The 22,949-nt window shown below is 40.4% G+C and overlaps 2 protein-coding genes across 6 annotated transcripts in view; one reads left to right on the forward strand and one right to left on the reverse strand.

Moving 5' to 3' along the window:
* The window catches only part of ITGB1 (integrin subunit beta 1), an 82,623-nt gene that overhangs the window by 44,547 nt on the left and 15,127 nt on the right, over window positions 1-22,949 (forward strand). For 2 of the 3 annotated variants that reach the window (XM_039527981.1, XM_039527980.1), the window contains exons 8-16: window positions 2,706-2,801; window positions 4,101-4,190; window positions 5,100-5,240; window positions 5,408-5,610; window positions 8,925-9,163; window positions 10,620-10,842; window positions 14,656-14,888; window positions 17,549-17,715; window positions 19,700-19,780. In XM_039527981.1, coding sequence (XP_039383915.1) covers window positions 2,706-2,801; window positions 4,101-4,190; window positions 5,100-5,240; window positions 5,408-5,610; window positions 8,925-9,163; window positions 10,620-10,842; window positions 14,656-14,888; window positions 17,549-17,715; window positions 19,700-19,774 — 1,467 coding nt within the window. In that variant the 3' untranslated portion in view covers window positions 19,775-19,780. The remainder of the gene's footprint in view (window positions 1-2,705; window positions 2,802-4,100; window positions 4,191-5,099; window positions 5,241-5,407; window positions 5,611-8,924; window positions 9,164-10,619; window positions 10,843-14,655; window positions 14,889-17,548; window positions 17,716-19,699; window positions 19,781-22,949) is intronic. The other variant, XM_039527982.1, reaches the window with a different exon arrangement.
* CCDC7 (coiled-coil domain containing 7) overlaps window positions 14,021-22,949 on the reverse strand; it is a 334,724-nt gene continuing 325,795 nt past the window's right edge. Inside the window, exons 42-43 of one of the 3 annotated variants that reach the window (XM_039527959.1) lie at window positions 15,396-15,475; window positions 14,021-14,143 (exon numbers count right to left, since the gene is read on the reverse strand). The gene's annotated coding sequence lies outside the window, so the exon portion shown is untranslated. The remainder of the gene's footprint in view (window positions 14,144-15,395; window positions 15,476-22,949) is intronic. The other 2 variants (XM_039527957.1, XM_039527971.1) reach the window with 2 other exon arrangements.

The raw sequence follows: 22,949 nt of genomic DNA on the forward strand, positions 1-22,949 counted from the left end.
TATATTAAATTGTATTTTGTTTGAATGGACCAATGACTGCCCTGTCCTCATCACTATTTACCATTCTTCTTTGTGCGATTGCACATGTGCACACCACTAGTGCACCAGCATCAGAGATCTTTCCCTTAGCCGTACCTCTCCAGGTGGCGCATGAGTCCTCAACTGCCATGTGCTGCTCTGCGATATTATAAAGGATGGAGCTAACCCTTACTCCCCCTCGGTTCCTTATTGCTGCCCATAATTAGTAGTTGGAGTGTGTTAGCTGGCTTTGGCAATGTTTTCCCTTGTAGGAAAATTATTTCTAGAGTATATAGTTGGTACACGTTTTTTATAAAGTTATAGTTAGTTTAGTGTATGTTTCATTTTTTAAGAGTTTAGTAGATCTGTCAGTTCCCGCTTTTTCTGAGCACTGACACCTGGTCCTGGGGAATGCCTCGTTCTCTGGGCTGTATACCTTGCACCAGCTGCGGAAATCCATGTCAGTGAGTGACCCTCATTTTTGATGTGTGAAGTGCCTTGGTGAGGGTCACATCCAGGACAGGTGCCAGATGTGTAAGGAATTTAAGCCCCGAACCAGAAAAGATACAGAGGTGAAGCTTTGTCACTTCTTAAGGTGGCTGTACAATCCGAGTGGGCAGCACGCACATTTACTTCTGTCAAGAGTGCTCCTCCACATATTGTGGTGTCTCGGCAGGACTCTCCTCCCCCAGGACCAAAACAGAGACACTGGTGGGATACCTAAAAGGACTCTTCCTCCAAAAGATCAAGATCCCCAGCACTGACATCCGGTAGGCATGCTGGGAAACAGGGTAGAGTGTCCTCAGAAAGGAGGCACTCCCCAATACCAGCAGTACCTCATGAAGGTTCATGGATGCCAGCGCTGGAGCCTGTGGCATTAAGACTGACCGCTGCTGGAGCACTGTACCAACAACAACAGCATCAGGTCAGCCCTCTCGGTCCCAATCACACCAGAAGCCTGTGATGTGGTCTGAGATCTCTAGTGCCTTTTGGTACCAGATTCTGTGGTGGTGCAGGAGTTGCTGATCCATTACCAGTTAATATCTAGTCTTTGTTGCACTTACCTACAGATCCAGTACCTACTTCAGATCGTCTGGCACCTCCTCGCCAGACACCATCAAAAGGCAAGCCCAGCATGCTGTCCCTGTTGCTTAAGTCTTTGGAGATGCACTGCCAGACCTTGTAACTGTGTGGTGCAGCACCTCCCTGGTCAGGAGACTCGGTCTCTTCCTTAGAGTCAGAAGTTGGTGGTTATGCCCCTCAATCTTGGGATCGAAGGCATTGTTCACCTTCATCAAGAGAGTTGCGCTCCTGGTATGCTACAGAGGGTCCACATTGGTCCAGAGACTTGGTCCCATGTGCTAGTAGAGGTGGGGTGGGGGGGCATGCCCTACCGGTGGCCATATTGGAATCCCTGAGGGTTTCCTCCCATATTTCTCCCTCCAAGGGAAGAGACTCAGGACGTTGTTCCCAGTACTGATGTCAGTGCCAAGTGAGATCAGATGAGCCTCCTGCAAAAGAGGTTGAAGAGACTCCTTTTCAACCACCTTTGCATGCAGCCTCCTCATTACTGGATGATGCAGTGATGTCTGAGGTGTCCTCCCCTCTGCAGGATGACTACGAAGCATACAAGGGTGACCTCCTCTTTGGACATACAGGTGGAGATGGTGCAAGATTCCTCCCATAGACTAGTGGATATATTGGGGTCAGCAGGACCTTACCGTGTGGCTCTATAAGTTTTCCATTAAAACCATGTTGACTGGCATTAGTATTCCTATACTTTAATTATTTATTAATTGAATCCCAATCAGCGTTTCTATTATTTTGTGTGGCATTGATGTCTGGCTGACTGGCCTACCATTACCCAGGTCATTCCATTGCCTTTTTTAAATACTGGCCCAATGTTAGTACTCTTCCAGACTTGTGGAATTTCCTCATTATTCCAAGATTTATTCCAAATTAACATCAGTGGACCAGAGACCTCTTTAGCCAACTCTTTTAGGACTTTCAGGTGCAAGTTATTTAGGCCTGATGATATGTAGCATGTAATACGTGTAAGACAAGAGTGTGGTTAACAACTATGCTTTTGTGCCTTTTTGGTAAGTAGATAAAATAAAATGTGTGTAGATAATTAAGTACTCGATTGGCTAAAGACAAGTAGCTGTAAAAAGTGTGTTCATGTACACATTCCAAAACACATTTTACATAGATTAAAATAGAAATGTTTTTTTAAATACATGACTACATTTGCTTCACAGTTTTTCATCTTTAAACGGATAAAACACCACACAAGGCTAATGGTTTTGATTAAGTCGAAAGTATTATGAAACATGATAGGAGATATATTTGAGGACACTAATGTTCAGGATTAAATCAGACTTTATAGGAAGCGATTAGGAATGTGAAGATTTGATTTATTTATATTATAGTCTTGTCTAAAATGTGCTTATACTATACTTAACTGCTGGTAGACAGTGTTGCCTTAAAGTGTTTTGTGGATTTTTTGTTTTTGGGGGAGTTTTTTGTTTGTGTTTTTAAAAAAGCTTGCCCTTTAACTAAACTGTTGTTGTCTGGTTGGAAGCCTATGCTTTTTAAATTCAAAAAGCAATTTAATATTATGTAAGGTTAAAAAAATGATTGTTCTGCATGCGCTAAATTTGAATTAAGTTTCATGTCTAATTTTACAGGATTATCCCTCCATTGCTCACCTGGTACAGAAGCTTAGTGAGAACAACATTCAGACAATTTTTGCCGTTACTGAGGAGTTTCAGGCAGTTTACAAGGTAAAAAAAAAAAAAAAAAATCACGAGATAAGCTTCTGTCTATTTTTCCAGCCAGTTGAGAGTCTGATTCTAATGATCAAGTATGCTATCATCAAAACTAATTTGATTTGAAATTAAAATTTGTATGAAAACTGGTGACCATGAAAGTGATTTTTGCCATGCCTGCTAATTAATAAGCACTCTCTTCTTGAGCAGCTGCCTATCCCAATATCAAACCTACCAGTCTGCTTTTATTTTTCAAGCAGAAAGTGATTTAATCTTTCTTACTTTAAGATTAGAAATAACAGTGCAGGACCTACTTTTTGCTTCAAAATACCTGAGGGGCATGGGAAAGTGGAGTCAAAGGAGAATTATGGGGGGGCGGGGGCGGGGCTGAGATTAAGGGAAAGGAGTTTTGGAAAAACACACAACTCTTAAACATGTTTTAAAACTAGTCCTGTCAATACCTGATTTAGAGCGCTTGAAAAGGTGATTTTGCCATTTTTTGTACTTTATGATTTTACCAACAGAACTGACTTGTTTTCAACTTCATTTGATGACAGTTGATCTCCATCTCCCTGTCTGTTTTAATGCAGCAGAAGCAAATATGGCTTATGGCTCTAAAATCTTTTATAGTTACAGAAGTATCTTCTTAATTAAATATGTCTGAATTTTTTTAACTTGAATGAGAATATTTTTAAAAATAATTTTTAAGGAGAATACCTTCTTTTTTATTCAGTCAAAAGATATGAGAAGAATTTTAAAAGAATGCAGAATTTTCTTTCCAATATTACAGTCACTGTTTTTATTCCTTCACAAGTTACTGAAACTATTAGCAACATTTTTGTCTTGGTCTTGGGAGTTGTTCCTGGCTGTATACAATACAACCTCAGAGTTATGAACATCCAGAGAATGGAAGTTGTTCAAACTCTGAAATGTTCATAACTCTGAACAAACTTTATGGTGGTTCTTTCAAAAGTTTACAACTGAACAATGACTTAATACAGCTTTGAAACTTTACTATGCAGAAGAAAAATGCTGCCTTTCCTTTATATTTTTAGTAGTTTACGTTTAATACAGTTCTGTACTGTATTTTCTTCTCTCTTTTTTTTTTCTTTTTCTTTTTTTGGGTCTCTGCTGCTGCCTGATTGCATACTTCTGGTTCCAAATGTGGTGTGTGGTTGACTGGTCAGTTCGTAATTCTGGTGTTCATAACTCTGATGATCTACTGTATCTCAGTGTACATAATAAAGAAGCTTTTAGAGTGGGATTTATATTTTTGTAAAAGGAATTTACACTTTCTACTTTTAATATTAAAAGGAACTGAAAAATCTGATCCCAAAATCAGCAGTTGGAACTCTGTCTGCAAATTCCAGCAATGTGATTCAACTGATTATTGATGCCTACAATGTAAGTTTGTTTTTGATTCACGTAACTTTTATTCTTGTTTCTCTCAAACTATATTGGCATCAGTTTCTAGAGAAGCCCTCTGAGGTATGCTCTTTTTCTAAAACCTTGTGAATGGAGTAGAAGATGGAATGTTGATAATGCATAATCTTGTCAAATTCTGATGAAAAGTGCACAGCTGTATGTAAAGATTTGCATTCTCTCGGCATAATCTTATTAATAAGTATCAAATAAGAAAAGAAGACTTATCTTCTCTTTTCAAACCCATCTAACATTAATTGTGTTTTCTTGCATCTGATGTGATCAAGAGGACATGCTTATTTTTCCCTGCATGATCTTTTCTTATTGTAAGGAGAGGAAGGAAGCTGTGCTTTTCTTCACCGCAGCAACCTTTATGTTTAATAATCTTTGAACCATGCTGTTAAGTTCTGGAGGGAAGCTACATCTGAGCCTTGAATGATGATGGTAGTACTTCAAAGAATAGTGAAAGTGAGTTATAACAGAAGTAGTGAAACTTTGGGGAACTGTTAAGAAAACACCCTGGGTTGAGAAAGGACTGAGAAAACCTAACGACCCTCCACAGAACATTCTGAAAAGTGTCTTCTAATAAGGATATTGTATGTGCAATTTTATTCCTTTCCAGATTTTGTTCTCCTTTACTGTACTTGAGGCTGGTGTGTAGAGAATGTATTTTTGTGAAAGTCTCTCTTCAGGAAATCAAGTTTCAGAGTAGCAGCCATGTTAGTCTGTATCAGCAAAAAGAACAGGAGTACTTGTGGAACCTTGGAGACTAACAAATTTATTTGAGCATAAGCTTTTGTGGGCCATTTAATAGGCTCCACCTTTATTTGTCAACTCTTTTAAAGCTACATGGTAGTTTATTACTTAACTAATAACTAATTTTTGTTTTAGTCCTTGTCTTCAGAGGTTATCTTGGAAAACAGCAAGTTACCAAAAGGAGTAACAATCAATTATAAATCTTACTGCAAGAATGGAGTGAATGGCACAGGAGAAAATGGCAGAAAGTGTTCCAACATTTCAATTGGAGATGAGGTAATTTTTCTGTTCAGCTGAAGTATACAATTCATAGCTGACAACATACATTTTTAATATCTAAAGAATTGAACAAGACTGCAGTTCTCTGAAATATTTTACTTTTTAATAATTTAGACAGAGCACCTTTTAGTAATGATGTAAGAATCCATTTATTTTGCTTACAGGTTAAATTTGATATTAGTGTAACCGCTAACGAGTGTCCAAAGAAAGGACAAAATGAAACCATTAAAATTAAGCCACTGGGTTTCACTGAAGAAGTGGAAATTAATCTTCAGTTCATCTGTGAATGTCAGTGTCAAAATGAGGGAATTCCTAATAGTCCAGTCTGCCATGAGGGAAATGGAACATTTGAGTGTGGTGCTTGCAGGTAAATAAATGGACCTTTTATTCTTTTTGGCAAACGGAAAATATGAGCACATCGTTTCTTTAATCAGACTTTTTTTTATTTTGAGCAGGTTGGCTGGGAGAAACATCCTTGGTCATCTTAGAGCCTTACCCATGTTGAATACTAACTTGTCTCCACAAATAGTCCTACTGAAATAAGGGAGATTATTCATGTAATAAGGTACTACCAAGCATGAGTCAAAGGATCAGAATCTGGCCCTTCATGAGTTGGTCCTTCAAAGAATATGGAGGCCTTAGTATTTTTCCTGTTTCCTTATTTAAATGTTAAGACCCATTTAATATGAAAAATACTGCAAGGATCAAATAAAAATGGAGCGTAAATTATAATCTTGTAAGCTTTAAGATTGACCTAATGTTTACCTTTGTGACATGAAGTTTGGATTTTCTTCCAAGGAGTTTGTAAGGAGTGCAAAGATACCTTGGAAGGAGTGCCTTGCAAGCTGGTACCAGCTGCTCAAGACCAGTGATTAATGAAAATTCAATCCAATCAGTATTAACAGACAAGGCTTTTAAGATGCTGTGATTTTCCTCATCCACTTTCTTTATTTTATTTATTCTTAATGTTTGGAGCTCTAATTATGTAGATATTTTCAATTTTTACATGTTTTAAAATCCCTATATAGAACTGTGTGCTTGTATGTATATTGGAAATTCCCTCCCATTAATTATATTTATTAGTGTTTGGTACAAGCTATGGAAATTAAACTATAAACCAAATTCTGCTTTATTACACCAGTGAAAGTCAGACTTAATTCTGTTGGCTTTACTGGAGTTGCACTGGATATTAAAAGAGCAGCATTTGGCCCTAGAACTGGACCAGTTAGACATCAACCCAATAATCCTAGTTTGGGCTCTTCATTTTCAAAGAAACGTATCTAAAATAAAGATTATTCGTTCTAGAAAACCAGAAAGACAATCTAACAATGTGGCTCAACTCCTAAGAACTTCACCTTTAGGGAAGCAGGATCCAAGCCCTCAGAGAGTAGTGAACAACACTAGTGTCTGGTCAATACATTCCAAACATTATTTGTATGCAGTATTGTTCTAGTCAGGTTGGTCCCAGAATATTAGACACACAAGGAGGATGAGATAATATCTTTTATTGGACCATCTTCTGTTAGTGAGAGAGAAGCTTTCAAGCTTACACAGAGTGCTCCTTCAAGTCTGGGAAATTACTCAGAGGATATGTCTGCACAGCAAAGAAAAACCCCTGGCTGTCCCATGCCATCCAACTCAGGCTCATGAGTCTCAAGCTGCAGGGCTGTTTCATTCTTGTGTGGACTTCTGGGTTTGGGCTGGAGCCTGGGCTCTAGGCTCGCACCCCGCAAGGTCCCAGAGCCCAGGCTCCAACCTGAGCCCAGAAGTACACACAGCAATGAAATAGCCCTGCAGTTTGAGCCCCGTGAATCCGAGTTGGATGGCACAGGCAAGCCACAGATTTTCTTTGCTGTATTGACATACCCAGAGTGTCACAGCTAAATACAAGATGCAACAGATTGTTTAGCATAAGTAATTAATTCATATTTCAAGGGACCATTCAAGGTGGTGTGGACCATTAACACCTATCCTGTCATGGGGTGGGGGAAAGCTGGATTAACCACTTCTGCTAAATAATCTGCTCCACCTTGTATTTAGTGTAACACTGAGGACTGATCTATACCAAAATATTGTCAGTTTAACTGCATCAGTGAGGGGTGTGAAAAATCCACGTCCCTGAGTGGCATTGTTAAACTGACCTAAGCTCCTGTGTAGACACCAGTAGTGCCACCATAGCATTTTAAGGGTAGACATACCCTAGAGTACATATCTGAGGGCTGGTCTACATTAATGCTGAAAGTTGACCTAAGTTACGCTACGTAAATTGCGTAACTGAAGTCGACGTAACTTGGGTCGACTTAGTGCGGTGTAGACACCGCTGTATGTTGACAGGAGATGCTCTCCCACCAACTTATCTTCCACCTCTCGGGCAGGTGGAGTACAGATGTCAATGGCAGAGCGCTCTGCCATCCACTTAACTTATCTTTACCAGACCCACTAAATCAACACCACTGCATCCATCACAGCAATGACAATTTAGCCGGAAGTATAGGCAAGCCCTGACACCCGAAGAAGAGCTCTGCGTAAACTTGAAAGCATGTCTTTCTCACCAGCAGAAGTTGGTCCAATAAAAGCTATTACCTCACCCATCTTGTGTCTCTAACCATTATTTTTAAATTATGAAGTTTTCAACCCCTTTCCCAGCTCCCTCACATGCAGTTATTTATTAACGACAAACAGCAATGGGTATTGATTTAATGGAAAGATTTCAGGAGCATATTTAATGTAGGACCTGATTTTGCCAGGATACTTTATATGGAATTCCCTTTGAAGTCAGTGGAAGTGGTGTGTGCACTGAATGCTTGCAGATTGGGGCGTGTTTCTCTAACTGGTAAGCATTTGGAAAAGGGGAGTCATCAAATATTACCTGCCTGAAGTACTACCTGCTTCACTTCCAAGAGAGAGTTTTTCTCCATGTTCCCTTTGGATAAACAAAGCAAAGTTCCTATGTTTGCCAGCGGGGAGAGAGAGAGATTACTTTTATACATCACTGCCACTGACATCTCTATGACTTCACATACAAGGACTAAAAGGATAATGGATTCAGTATTAAGAATAGTTCCTTGCTCTTTTCTACTCTTGAATGCTTTCCTGATTAAAGCTTCATCTTTGGTTTAAGTGGCTCTCAGGTTTGTTTGTGATAACCATAAGAACACACCTTTTATTCATAAACACTTGTTTCTGATTTTCTGAAGTGCTGAAAACCCATCACTGCAACTGAAATCATTGGGAGCTGCAGGTGTTCAGTACCTCTGAGAATCCAGCCCTTGAATGCCCAGTGTCCAAGCAAGAATGTTTCCTGGATGGAGATTAAGTGGGGTAGAGGGTAGTAGCCATAGTAAATAGCCACTGGCACTATTTTTATATTAAAAATAATAAGTAATAATTATCTCATTTTACAGAAATAATGGCTTTCTATATAGCCATGTTGTCATAGGTTGCAGCCCTCAGTTTTTCACCTGGAACAAGTAAGCAGCTCAGAAACTGCTTAATGGCATAGTTAAGTCTCAGCTGGTATCTAGTTTGAACCTCAAACCATTCCCTGCAGAAACAGTGACTGTGACTACTGCCTTCTATCCTGTTGAATCTATTTCTTGTATATATAATATTGTATGTAAACGTTTTCAGTTCCCATGAGTTTTACTCAATTTAATTTTTAGGCATATATTTTTCCTCTAGGTGTAACGAAGGACGTATTGGAAAGCAGTGTGAATGCAGCACAGATGAAGTAAATAGTGAAGATATGGATGCTTACTGTAGAAGAGAGAACAGTACAGAAATATGCAGTAACAATGGGGAGTGTGTTTGCGGACAATGTGTATGCAGGAAAAGGGAAAACACCAATGAAGTCTACTCTGGCAGATATTGTGAATGTGATAACTTCAACTGTGATAGATCTAATGGCTTAATTTGTGGAGGTGAGAAATATAATTCATAGTTGTACAGAACTTTGCAAATATGTTACAGGGTGAGGCTGACAAATTTCAACAGCAGCTAGGTGACTTAGAGGATATGATAAATGAATATAGAGCCATTTGAATCTGGCCTGAGCAGATAGTGTCTGAAAATAGTTACCTAATAATATAATGGCCATCAGTCTGTAGCCAAGGGTATGGTATGTGCTAGTAGAAATGCTAACACTTCAGATTAAATATCTTCCCTGCCATCACAGCTCCAGTCTGTGATGTAAAGTGAATTTGACAAAAGCTGTGAAATGCTATGAGAACTTCAAAAATTTAAAACACTTTTGTCTTTTAAAAGGAGACCAGGATTTATTGTACATCTCATAAATCTGCCACTAGGCAAATACCTACAATATGTATTAATATAAAATAATAAAGTAAATTATAAATTATTAAAGAGCTGAAATCATAAATCAAGTTTATTATTTGAAAATTTCCAGTGCAATATTTGAGGGAGAGTTTTCCACTTGTTTTTACTACATGCCCCATCTAAGAAACTTTGGGTATCTCTGCCAAGATGGGTGTAGTAAATGCTGAGTCAAGTGTCTTGATACTGTACTACTACACTGTCGTACTGTAACCTCTACCAGTACAAAATGAGCTGGTAATCTTAGCCAAGATACTAGTGGATATTGTTCATGTTGTATAAACCACTGGTGACTATTCGGTATCCTTCCGAGCAGTCTGAGAAGAGGCCAAGGACTTAATCAACCATGAAGAGTAACTGACCTTTCGTCCTGAGTCTTAAGCTCTTCTAAGACAAGGTTGAGGTGCAAATTATGTTTACCATATGTTTGTATAGTGCCTAGCAGAGTAGGGCCTTGACCTGATTGAGGCATCTAGGCTACTAGCATGATGTAAATGTTAAATTATTATTAGAGAGAGATTGCACTGATGCTGCCAATATGCTGATTACCTATTGTGGGGATAGGGCTTCATTTTGTAATGGTCTCCATGAGTGACCTTTCATCAGCCTTTCCGGTTCTTTGGTTGTGATTTTGTGAGGAGGGAAGAGAAATGTCGTTAACTAAAAAACTCTCGAAGGAGGCAACATTAGTTCTACTTGTCATCTTTTTATCTTTGCATCAGTCAGTTTATATTTCTAATATTCCCTGGTGGCAAACATTATTCAAAGTGACAGGTTTCAGAGTAGCAGCTGTGTTAGTCTGTATCAGCAAAAAGAACAGGAGTACTTGTGGCACCTTAGAGACTAACAATTTTATTTGAGCATAAGCTTTTCATGCATCTGATGAAGTGGGCTTTAGCCCAGGAAAGCTTATGCTCAAATACATTTGTTAGTCTCTAAGGTGCCACAAGTACTTCTGTTCTTTTTGCTATTATTCAAAGTATTTCTCAGCGCCACAAAATGCATATTTACTTAAGTTTACTAAAATATCTTTTTAACATGCAGGAAATGGTAACTGCAAATGTAGAGTATGTGAGTGTTTCCCCAATTTCACTGGCAGTGCTTGTGACTGCTCTTTGGATACGTCTACATGTATGGCTACCAATGGGCAAATCTGCAATGGAAGAGGAACCTGTGAGTGTGGAACCTGTAACTGCACAGATCCCAAATTCCAAGGCCCCACATGTGAAATGTGTCAGACCTGCCTTGGTGTCTGTGCAGCGCACAAGTAAGTGTCAGTACAACAAAGGCAAGGCTTTCAGAGATGCTGTGTATATGTGCGTTTTTGGTATTTACACATTCTCAACTTTGAAAATGAGGCCCTTGATATTCATTGCTGCTTCATTCTCATATTCCATTCTGAAATACAGGGATATAATCCCCTGGGGCAATAGGAGGAGATGAAATAAATTTGAGTCACAAACACACACAAAAAATACACAACTTTGACTAGATACCTTAGCTAAGATAGTTTAGTCCTTAACTTTCTTCCCTTTATATCACAATGTGCTTTGTGATAAATAAAAATCAGTTCAGACTGGCTTTTTTTGGTATGACTCTATTTATGGGACAGTGACTGTTGCATCATAGTTAACCTTGCAACCTGGTTTCTATGTAAAGCCAAAGGTACCCTAGATTGCATCCAGGAGACTGAGTTCAAATCTCCTCATCCAGTGACTGCAGTTAATATTTCTGTGTATTTCACAACCGCTATTTTTCACTAAGGACTCCTGTGCTATACAGGAGCTCAGACAAGATGGTCCCTTCTGGGCTGAGAATCTATGAATATTCCTACCCTAGGGGCAAGGACCCTCATTTCATAGATAAGATGCCAGAGATTCTTCTTTGCATAATGTCCAACCTGGAGTGCATGTGCCTTTGATCGGAAATTTTCAGTAAAGTGCCCATTCAGCCAGTGCATGTGCTTTATGCCTCCTCATGCCCTGCACCGAAGCTATATCGGGCTGCATGGGCGGGCGTATTCTTTAGACTAATTATTTTCTGTAATTTATTTTAAATCTCTTTTATTTTGTAGAGTTTGCTTTATAATCCCTTCTTCTTAAGAGGGTTTTTTTTTCTTTTGAGATCCCAGTTGTCTTGGGATATGCCAGGATCTCTTGGCTTCAAGTGTTATCTTGCGTCACACTGGAAAGCCATCCCAGCTAGTGATGGACACTCCCAGTATATCTGCTGTTAGGGGGAGTTAGATGTCCCTCAAAGCAGAGCTATGAAGAATTGGGAGGTGAAACTTAAGCTCTTAATGATGGAGCATTCTCTCCATCCAGAATTGCATCCAAGCCCAGAGACCCCCAATGGATATCGGCCTCTGAGTGAGCATAGTACCCCATCATCATCTGCATGCTCACCCGGACCTACACAGCAGAGTAGGGGGGAAGTGGCCAAGGAACTGCCAACTTCAGTCTGGCTGTCGCGCTGCCAGAAGCATGGTCAGCATGTTGCAGCTGGATTCCCTGCTGACCCAGTGGCGGATCACTCCACCACTGTTAAGGCCCTGGGTCGGGGCCCCACCGGCCACCCAACCCATCAGTGTTTGCCTGGCCTCTGATTAAAGGGCCCAGGGACTATAAACGATCGGCTGCTCAGCCCCGTTAGACTGGTCGGGACACTAACACCTAACACTAATTCCCCTGATACTCGGTGGCAGTCTCGATGGCGTGGTGAGGCAGTGTGGCCTCCCTCCGATCCAAAGGGGGAGGGACGACCACCATACCACTACATATGCCTACATGTAAACAAATGTTTAGCTGATTTCAAACAGCACAAAGATACTGTCCCGTTTAATTTTCAGGATTTCAAAGTCACACAAGGCTGTCCAGAAAGAAGCCAAGGTTTCAGAGAAAGATCTATCTGTCACTCAACCATCTTTGTCATAAAAATGACAGTTTTTTGATGGATTGGTTGAGAGTCTGGAACCACCCCACATCACCAAGCTGCAACTACACCATTCTACCTCCCCCCCCCCCCCCCGCCTTTGCAGACTGTGGCTCTCATTTTCAACTTGTGTGGGAGTAGATTACATCTGACAAGTGGGTGAGAGATTATAAAACCATGTTACTCCATCCATCCCCCTTCTATGTCCCTTTTCAGCCACCCTTCTCACGAGCACTTGCTGAGACAGGAAATTTACTTCCTTCTATGCATAGGAGCCATAGAACCAGTTCTAGCTCAGCACTCCAAGTATTTTTTGATCCCAAAGGCAGATGAGGGATAGAGATCAATTCTAGATTTAAGACTCCTAAACAACTTGGTGAAAAAACAAAAATTCAGAATAGTGACTCTCACTGCTATAATTCTGGCATTGGCAGATTGGATCTTGACCTTCAGAACATGTACTTTCATGTCACAATTCATCCTTCTCACAAGAGATTCCTTTGGTTTCTGGTAGGTCTGCCCAAGTAGCATGTCCTCACATTAACCTCCTAGAGTTGAGGGCAGCCAGAAATGCTTGTGTTCACTTCCTTCCATTAATCAAGGATAAATCCATAAAATTCATGACACAATATAATCTACATGTTCTACATCAACCATAAGGGTGGGTGGGTCAGATCCCCTTTCCTTTGTGCTGAAGCAGTAAAGCTATGGAACTAGTGTATAGCCAATCACATCCAATTACCTTCCAAGCCTATAGAACACCGATTATCTCAGTAAGCACTTCTTCCAAGATTATGAATGGGGAGTTGGACTCGTGAACTCTGAATCACATTTTTCTGACCTGGCAATTTCCAGAAGTGGGCCTCTTTGCTGCCACCACCACCACCAACAGAAAGTGCAAACAATTTTGTCTGAAAGGAGGATTGGGGGGTCTCACTCTGGGAGATGCTTTCCTTGTTCTGTGGATGAGGGGCCGCCTTTAGGCATTCTGTCCAGTGCCTTTTGGTATTAAAGATGATAAACACGATCAAGCAAGACAAAGCCAAGATAAAAGGGCATTACACTTTTTTACACCTCTTACATTCATTAAGAGAGAATATATGGGTCAGAACCCACTTACTGGCAGGGGGGCAGGGATAGCTCAGTGGTTTGAGCATTGGCCTGCTAAACCCAGGGTTGTGAGTTCAATCCTTGAGGGGGCCATATAGGGATCTGGAGCAAAAATCTATCTGGGGATTGGTCCTGCTTTGAGCAGGAGGCTGAACTAGATGACCTCCTGAGGTCCCTTCTAACCCTGATATTCTGATTAAACCATTTTAAGGAAGGTTCAGAGTTTGATATAGAGACCTCACCCTGCTTAGTACCATGGCAAACCTTTTAAAACTTTTATTAAAGATGCAGAAGAGAAAGAAAAACAGTTGAAGCATTGTAAACTATTAAATAAGGATTTCATTTTAACAATATCCTTTGATCCCTTTCCCTTTAGATGGAGACAGGTTTTAGAATAAAAAACCCTTGTTTGACAGTCTTTTAGATGGTATTAAAGAGAGTAATAATTGTCCTTTTTTAAAGAAAAGAGTAGTTAGTTAAGATGGGCTGGAGCTCATTCCTGTTTTCTTAAAATCGGATCCTTTTTCCTAGAAGACAAAAACAAGACACACATACAATACAAGAGAAAAGAATAGCAAAGATAGAAAATGCAGCTTTTGTCTCACTTGTAATCTCACTGCTGGAGAAACACAGGCAGAGCACACAGTTTTACCAGGACTCTAAGACCTGTCAAACTTGTACCAGCATCAGGCTGTTCAGGACATTGCTTTTAGTTTCCTCTTTATGGTCACAAGTTTACAGCAGTGTTGCAAAATATACAGTCTTGGTCAGCTAAGCCAGACTCTTATTAGACCGAAGTAAAAAGGAGAGTGATAGGAAAGAGAAGAAATGAGATGAGGAAGAAAAAGGACACATGGCGGGCGGGGGGGTGGGGGGGGTAGAGGGAGGGGGAAATGATAGATGACAGTCTCACATTCCAGGTGATATATCTGCCTTCTTTGCCAACTTTGTTTTTTCAATGAGATGGAAATTAATACACTAGAGATCTCCCTTTCATGAACGTGTTTAAAAGTGGTGTTACTAATTTGTATTTCAACAGGGACTGTGTTCAATGCAGAGCTTTCAAAAAGGGAGAAAAGAAGGACGCATGTTCTCAGGACTGTATGCATTTCAACATGACACTAGTGGAAAGTCGAGATAAGTTACCACAGCCTGGCCAGCCTGATCCACTGTCTCACTGTAAAGAAAAGGATGTTGATGACTGCTGGTTCTACTTCACATACTCCATCAATGCAAACAATGAGGCCATTGTCCATGTGGTGGAGACACCAGGTACAAACCCTTTATTGCATGTTTCCTTCACCTTTGTGATCAACTCTCTGTTGTTCCTTCTGTACTCAACACAGTTACATTGACTGACCTGTCTGAACCTTCAAACTGTATCCAGAAGTAGTATCCCCGCTCCCTGCTTTGAAACTAGGGCTGCTTGAGACTGGTGTTTGTGTCTCAGATATTGACACTGTTTACAGACTCCTACGCTGACCGAAACAGATTTGCTCACATGACTTGCCGTATGTGTTATATTTAATAAGTTTTTTTCTTCCTGTTGACATACTTTAATCATGTTTCTATAATCTCTTTTAATCAAGTCCTAAATACATTGATACAAATCTTTCTGGTTTGGTTCAGGTTAGAAACATGTTGCCGGTTAAAACAAAAAACACACAGTTAAGTGAAATGTCACATTGTATGTCCAGCTTTGTACAGAATAGCAAAAACCTCCTTTGTTTATGCTTGATTATTTCTCTTATCAGTCCTTGCTTTACTCAGACCACTTACCTTCAAGCATGGTTCTGACAGGCCTTTTATTGAATTAATCCATAATACTCAGACTTCCTGGAGGTGGTTCCATCAAATATCTACTGGCAGAGGAAAAATTGATTCAACTGTGGTTTGATCAATTTCTGGGAAATTGGCTAGTTTAGATTAATGGGCAGATGGCTTACTGTCTAATCAAGTTAACATCTCTTCTGAAAAGGACCTTTGCTTCGAACCATAGTAGTGGTTTCCTGACTAAGTTAGTGACTTAATATAAAATATACCTTTTATTAATTGTACACGATAGGTAGAAAGCGATGTCTCATTCTGCAGGATTATAGGAATTGATAAATCGGACAAGATCAATAGTCTGCTTAGTTCAGTGGCCAGCACCCCCTGTTTCAGACATAAATGTGCTAATGCCCATAATGTGCATATTTGTACAATGCTGCAGCTTTGAATGACAGCCCTTCCTCATCCCAGTTGGTGAAATTTATGCCCTGAAGTATGAGATTTATTTATGCTTTTTTAATTAATTTTAAATGTTATTTCTGTTTAATGGGAAATTATTGCAAATATCTGCATCAATCTATCTACTCAGTGAGGGTCAGATTTTCCCCTAGTTGCACTAGTTTAGTATGATGTCGACCCAGAGAGCTGTATGTGTTTTGCTCAGTACATCATTTTAAAGATTCATGGAATAACTTCTCTACGATCGTGAACATTGTATGGAAACTTGCATTAACTCACTATTTTTTTGGTAATGTTCTCAAAATTTCTCCTTTTACGGTTGAAATTTTCCATGGTGAAGAGCATAATTTTTTATACCTTTAAAGACAGCTATTTGCTAACTCAAATGACTGAATTTAAAAGCCAACAGTCATTTAGCCTATAGCTGTTACTACAAAATATCTGACCTGGCCACTTAAGGCTCACATGAGCTCCGCTCACCTAGATGGGGAGCAAAAGGGATCAGAGGGGGTCAGGAGAGAATAGGGAAAGGAAGAGGAGGAGAGGCAGTCTATCACTCTGTGCTAGGTGCGGTGCCCATGTGTAATGAAGGTAATCTCATCCCAAAGGGTTTACAGTCTCCGTAGAATGTTCATTTGTCTCAGATGACTTTCAAAATTTTGTAAAGTTCATTAATGGACTTTCTCATTTTATTTCCTTAAAAAAAAGTTTAAAAATGGGTTAATAATGTTAGCATTCTGTAGGAATCTCAGCCCAACCAATAGGAGCAGGATTCAAAATCCGTCCCTTGGGGTGATTCAGTGCAGTAACTATGCACCTTGACAGATTCCAGCAGTTCACTTGGGGCTTGATCTTTCATCAGTAAAGTTAATGGGAGTTTTTCCATTGACTAGAAGGGGAGCAGGATCAATCCCTTAGTTTAGGTGACTATTCAGAATTCTGTATTTAGCAAAACAGGTAACTTTTTTACAAGAGTGCTAGTTACCCTTGCCTTACCTTCTCCATACAACTTCCTTTGTATGGTTTTAGTTAATTTTACAAGTATCATTTTTGTTCTGCAATTATTCATCCTTATGAATGAAAATGTCAATCATTTTTGCATTTCCTAGTTCAACAAAGCACTGGATTCCCATGTTGAAGAAGTCTTGTAAAACTCTGTTAACATTCTGATCCTTCTGCTTCAAGGGATCATGCTATTACAATTTGGCTTTGTATAAATATTGCAACTTGAGATAGAAACAAGGCCACACTTTTTCTATAAAGCGAGAAGTATTTTGGGACTATCTGGTTAATCTATATTTACACTCATAAAGTCAATTTCCCGTCTCGTTATGTTCACAATTCATAATCAGCTTGTTCATAAGTAGTCTAGAGGTCTAATCTTAAGGTTTCAAGTGCTATGAAATTCTTAGCTCTGTGTGGTCTTAAAAGCTGATTTGGTCAACAGAAGTCATTTCTCCATGGCATCAAAACTTGCTTTCTCACTATCTGTGTGTCTTAAAACTAGAATAAGAATCTTTGTATATCTCAGTAGCTCTAATTTAGATTATTATTCACAGATGCATTTTAAATGTGAGAAATTGTTAATATTGCTCTTGACAAGTTGGATGCTGTGAATGTTGCACAGTGTAATTTAAATTCTTCAGCAATTGTGCTTCTTTTACATTGTGCTAAAACTGTACTGTAATGATTCTATTCCCCAGAATGCCCCACTGGCCCGGACATCATTCCCATTGTAGCTGGTGTGGTTGCTGGAATTGTTCTGATTGGTCTTGCTTTATTACTGATTTGGAAACTACTTATGATCATTCATGACAGAAGAGAATTTGCTAAATTTGAAAAGGAGAAGATGAATGCGAAGTGGGACACGGTGAGTCATGGAACTTTAAATTCAATAAAGCTACTGTTGTTACGGAAAGTACAAAAGTTTTTGTTTGTGTGCCCCAAATATTTCAAGGTGATCCTCTATAGGATAAAAACTGGAATACAAAAAACCTTTTTTAGAGTTGGTCTTGAACATGTCCTGTACATACTGTCAATAGCGATGAATTGTAAAAGAACATCTTTCGCCTAGGATGTATAACCTGACTAGATAAGCCAGCATGTACTCATAGATTTAGGTTTTGAGTTCTAATTACTTAAATAATATGGGCCACGCTTGTAGAAAAGGAAACAGACTGAAGTGATAGTGCTAGACTAGCCTAACTTTGTTACTGTGACATCAGGATACCACACCCTGTCTGTGTACCAAACTGTTACCTCAAATAATCAGACAGCTTCCATTAAAAGTTGGTGGGAGTTGCATTTACATACTGTAGAAGAGCAAAAATCCTCCTTATTTGAGTCCTTACATATGTTCATTCCACTGTAGGTGTATGCGCACCCTGGGCACAGTCACCAGAAATTTTTCCCTCAGTGGTACCCATCAGGGCAGCTGAGCGTCCTCTGGTGCTGTGTGCTCATAGCGTCGTATAAAGAGCCCAGTTGACCCGGCGCACCCTCAGTTTCTTCTTACCGACTGACGATTGCTAGAACTGTTCTCCTTGCTACGCAAGCTTTCTCAGTAGAACCTCTGTACAGTCTTCTTTGGGGATAAGGTGCAGTTATGTCCTCACTCTAGCTTCCTCCCGAAGGTTGTTTCCCAATTTCATAGCAATCAGGCAATCTTACCAGTTTTCTACCCAAAATTACAAGCAAACAGCGAATAACAGTGGCTTCATTCATTGGACATAAGACGTGCCCTAGCATTCTATGTAGAAAGGACCAAACCATTTCGTAAATCCACCCCAACTGTTCATAGCAATAGCTGACAGGATAAAAGGTCTCCCCATCTCTACACAGAGAATTTCTTCTTGGATCATATCGTGCATTCTCATGTGTTACAAGCAGGTGGGTGTTCTTCCACCAGTTATCCTGACTGTCCACTCCATGAGCGCATACACATCTTCAGTGGCATTCCTACCACAGATTCTTGTTCAGGACATTTGCAGATCAGTGACTTGGTCATCAGTACATACGTTCTCTGCTCATTATGCCATTACTCAACAGTCTAGGTATGATTCCAGATTCAGTTGAGCTGTTTTGCAGTCAGCATGTCCACGAACTCTAATCCCACCTCCTATGCAACTGCTTGGGAGTCACCTACAGTGGAATGGACATGTGCAAGCACTTGAAGAAGAAAAAAATGTTTCTTACCTTTCCTGGACTGTTCTTCAAGATGTTGCACATGTCCATTCAGCGACTCACTTTCCTACCCCTCTACATCAGAATTGGCCAGAAAGAAGGATTGAGGGGGCGTGGGGTCGCCTGGACCCTTTATACCAGCACTATGAGTGCATGGCATCAGAGGGTGCCCATGCCGCCTCAACAGGAACAACTGAGGGGAAAATTTCCACTGACTGTGGGCATGCACACACCTATAGTGGAATGATATGTACAACACATCTCAAAGAACAAGTTATGGAAAGGTAAGTAACCGGGTTTTTGTTTTTTGTTTTTGCAAGAAGACCTTAAATATATATATTCATTAAGGTCTGTGGGGAGGGTCAGTAATGGTTGAACATCAAACCTCAGTGCTGATGTACTGAAATCTTGTGGGACTTAACACCCACAAATCCTCATAAGCAGTGTTATGCTTCAGTTATTTCCTTAGAAGGGTTTTATCCTTGTTTATTGATCTGCTGAGGATTTTTCAGATTTGTATTAGAGTTCCACTGCTAAATAATTTTAAACAAAAATTACTAACATAATTTTCCTTTTGATACAGCATGATCTTTCCCTCTTTTTATGATCGTTGAGAATGTTTTCTTTTTTTCTGTTGAATTATTCGACATTGACCATTTCTTTCACTTCAGCAAGAAAATCCAATATACAAGAGTCCTATTAATAATTTCAAGAATCCAAACTATGGACGTAAAGCTGGTCTCTAAGTCTCAGTTTGTATTTTCTTTTCAATTTCTTCTTTTTCTTTGCATGTCACTTTTAACTCTTTTCAGACTCGGTGTCATTGCCAATTAATCACAGTTTATGCCTTATTCTGTTGATCTGCTGCTGCTTCAGTTCTGAAATTGTACAGAGTGGAGCTTGAAAATCTTTAATCTGTATTAACAGCAACATTGCATATTTATTAATATCAATAGTACTTGCTTGAGAATGAGTTTATATGTGAAGTTGAAGAACAGTATTTTATATAAAGGAAAATAGAACAACAATTTAGATGGGTGGTGGAGGAACGAGAATCTCTTTGGGCTTTTCTACAGTAGGGGTTTTTTGACTGTCAGTTAACTCAAGGTAGTTTTTAGGGACTGTCCAGACTAGCCTTTACAGTTTATCTGGGATACAAATGTTTGTGGCTTTACTGGAACAAACTTTTGTGGAGCATCCAGACTAGCTTTTACAAATGTATTAATTACCTCAGTTAATGGGCAGTCAGTTAGCTCAAGGTAAAAAAACCAAAAACCCTGTCTAAACATACCCTTTAAGTGTGAAATATGTTCATTAATAATGTCATGATTAGATATGCAACCCATTCCTAATTTTCCCATCACAACTGGCAATATCATAATCCTTTGTCTCTCAAATGTCATCTCTGGCAGGTGTCGGCAACCTTCAGCACATGGCCCATCAGGGTAATCTGCTGGCAGGCCGTGAGACATTTTGTTTTCATTGACTGTTCGCAGGTACAGCCCCCCACAACTCCTAGTGGCTGCAGTTTGCCATTCCCAGCCAATGGGAGCTGCGGGAAGCAGCGGGCCACAGGGACATGCTGACCACCACTTCCCACAACTCCCATTGGCTGGGAACGGCAAACTGCGGCCACTGGGAGCTGTGGGGGTCTGTGCCTGCGGACAGTCAACATAAACAAAATGTCTCGCGACCCACCAGCGGATTACCCTGATGGGCTGCGTGCCAAAGGTTGCCAACCCCTGATCTATGGGAATGAGGGAAGGGCATTTTCTTCCATAGCCAACTGTTAGTCTCCTTCAGTCATAGTTTCAGGAGGGAAAGAGGCAGAACGCTCCAATCTTCTATCTTAAACTGTTGGCTGCAGCTCTGTGCTGCTGACTGTCCCTGCTCCACTGTTATAACAGCCACCAGCCATGAGGCAGTGAAGCAGGAGCTGCATCATTCCATTTGGCTCAACATTAAGCCCATTACAAGGAAACTGGATTCTTAGCTGGTAGTAGCTTAGATCCTCTCTCCTCCCATGTCAGATACTGAGGAGAAAGGCAGGAGGAGGTGAATGGCATCAGCCCAAAGACCTTATTTCTTCAACCCTAAAGCACAAGAAGCAGGGACAGTGACAGCCTAACACTGATGTACAGGTCAGGAAGCCAGAGGGGATGGGTTGACTAAGGGAGATTAGAAGGAAGGGTTCTTAAGTGAGATTGCTCTCCTCCTTCCCCAGGGTCTCCAGAGAGGGCGATGAGAATAGAGAGAAGGAGTAGGGAAATAGATGACAGGAGAAGGGCAGGGGGGGTGAGAGAGATGGAAAATCTTGCAGGGGGGAGACAGAAGAGGGGGTTAATAATGAAAATGGAAAAGGAAGAATTTGTCCATCACAATAGAATCTAAGTACTGCACCTATTATTTCACAGTGGTGAGGTTTTTTTGTCGGGAAAGGCCCTGGACCCATCACTTGATTTTTCTCCTACCTGGTCCCTTTTCACTTTTTATGTGGTTATACCCTGGTATTATCATCAGCTCCTCATTCTCTCCCAGTTTTTCCTTTTATATCTCCAAAATCCTTCCATTCCAACCATAAAAAACCTTTCCCAAGCCCTGATTATTTCTTCTCAACTATTGTAATCCTGTCTATTTTCCTAAACTCTCGCCTCATGAAACACACACTCTTTTCAATCTAGCTGTAAAAATCATTTACCTTGTCCCTCACTCTGAACCATATCCAGCTCCATTTCCAGTCCCTTCACAGCTCTCCTGACATTTCCTGAATGACATTTTAAGTTGGCAGATCTCAGATGGTACTAAATGTCGTCATTCAGTTTTATGGCTTGGGTCATTTTCCCACCCCCTTTCTTTGTTGATGAGTTGTCTGTGTATATTTTAAATTCTTTGAGGCAGAGGCTTATTTTGGCTTGCACAGTGCTGGGGCTAAACAAATGATGATATTCTAAAAAAAAAATTGTTTTAACTTCTAAAGAACAGAGACTTTACTGCAATTTTTAAACCATCAGTGTGTCTTAAATCTTGAGTAAGCTGTTGAAAGTTCTGTTAAATCAATTTTTTACATTTAACTTATCTGCAATCATGTCTGTTGTGAGCAACTTGATTAGTTAGACATCTCTAGGATGTAAAAAATGAGCCGAAAATGTTTATCTCCCAGGCAATTCAGAAAACTTTGACATAACCTTCCTGTTGTTACCTAAGAGACCTATGGGTTTTTTAGATTGGCTTCTGCCTTTTCACTGCTTTATTGGCACAAGGGGGCTTGGTTTTTTAAAGTCAACTTTTTGTCTTTTTCTTAACTTTAGAAATATCAGGAATGTCAAGGTCTTCCCTGGCTTTGCTGGATGGCCTCAGCTCTATTGCTGTGAATCTGTTCAGAGCAGGGGCCGAGGTTGCCATGGATAGACTGAGTGGGTTTTCAGGAAGGAAATGGAGTGTAGAGAAAAGACGGTTACTCACCGTAGTAACTGTTGTTCTTCGAGATGTGTTGCTCCTATCCATTCCAGTTAGGTGTGCGCGCCGTGCGTGCACGGCTTCTCCGGAACATTTTTACCCTAGCAACTCCGGCGGGCCGGCTGGCGCGCCCTGGAGTGGTGCCGCTATGGCGGCGGTTATATAGCCCAGCCGGCCCGTCCGCTCCTCAGTTCCTTCTTGCCGGCTACTCCGACAGTGGGGAAGGAGGGCGGGTCTGGAATGGATAGGAGCAACACATCTCGAAGAACAACAGTTACTACGGTGAGTAATCGTCTTTTCTTCTTCGAGTGATTGCTCCTATGCATTCCAGTTAGGTGATTCCCAAGCCTTATCTAGGCGGTGGGGTCGGAGTGAGACGTGGCAGAGTGTAATACTGCGGAGCCGAAGGCTGCATCGTCTCTAGACTGCTGCACCAACGCGTAGTGGGAAGCGAAGGTGTGGACA

Source organism: Mauremys reevesii, linkage group 2 (assembly GCF_016161935.1).
Source record: "Mauremys reevesii isolate NIE-2019 linkage group 2, ASM1616193v1, whole genome shotgun sequence".
Taxonomy (NCBI): Eukaryota; Metazoa; Chordata; order Testudines; family Geoemydidae; genus Mauremys; species Mauremys reevesii.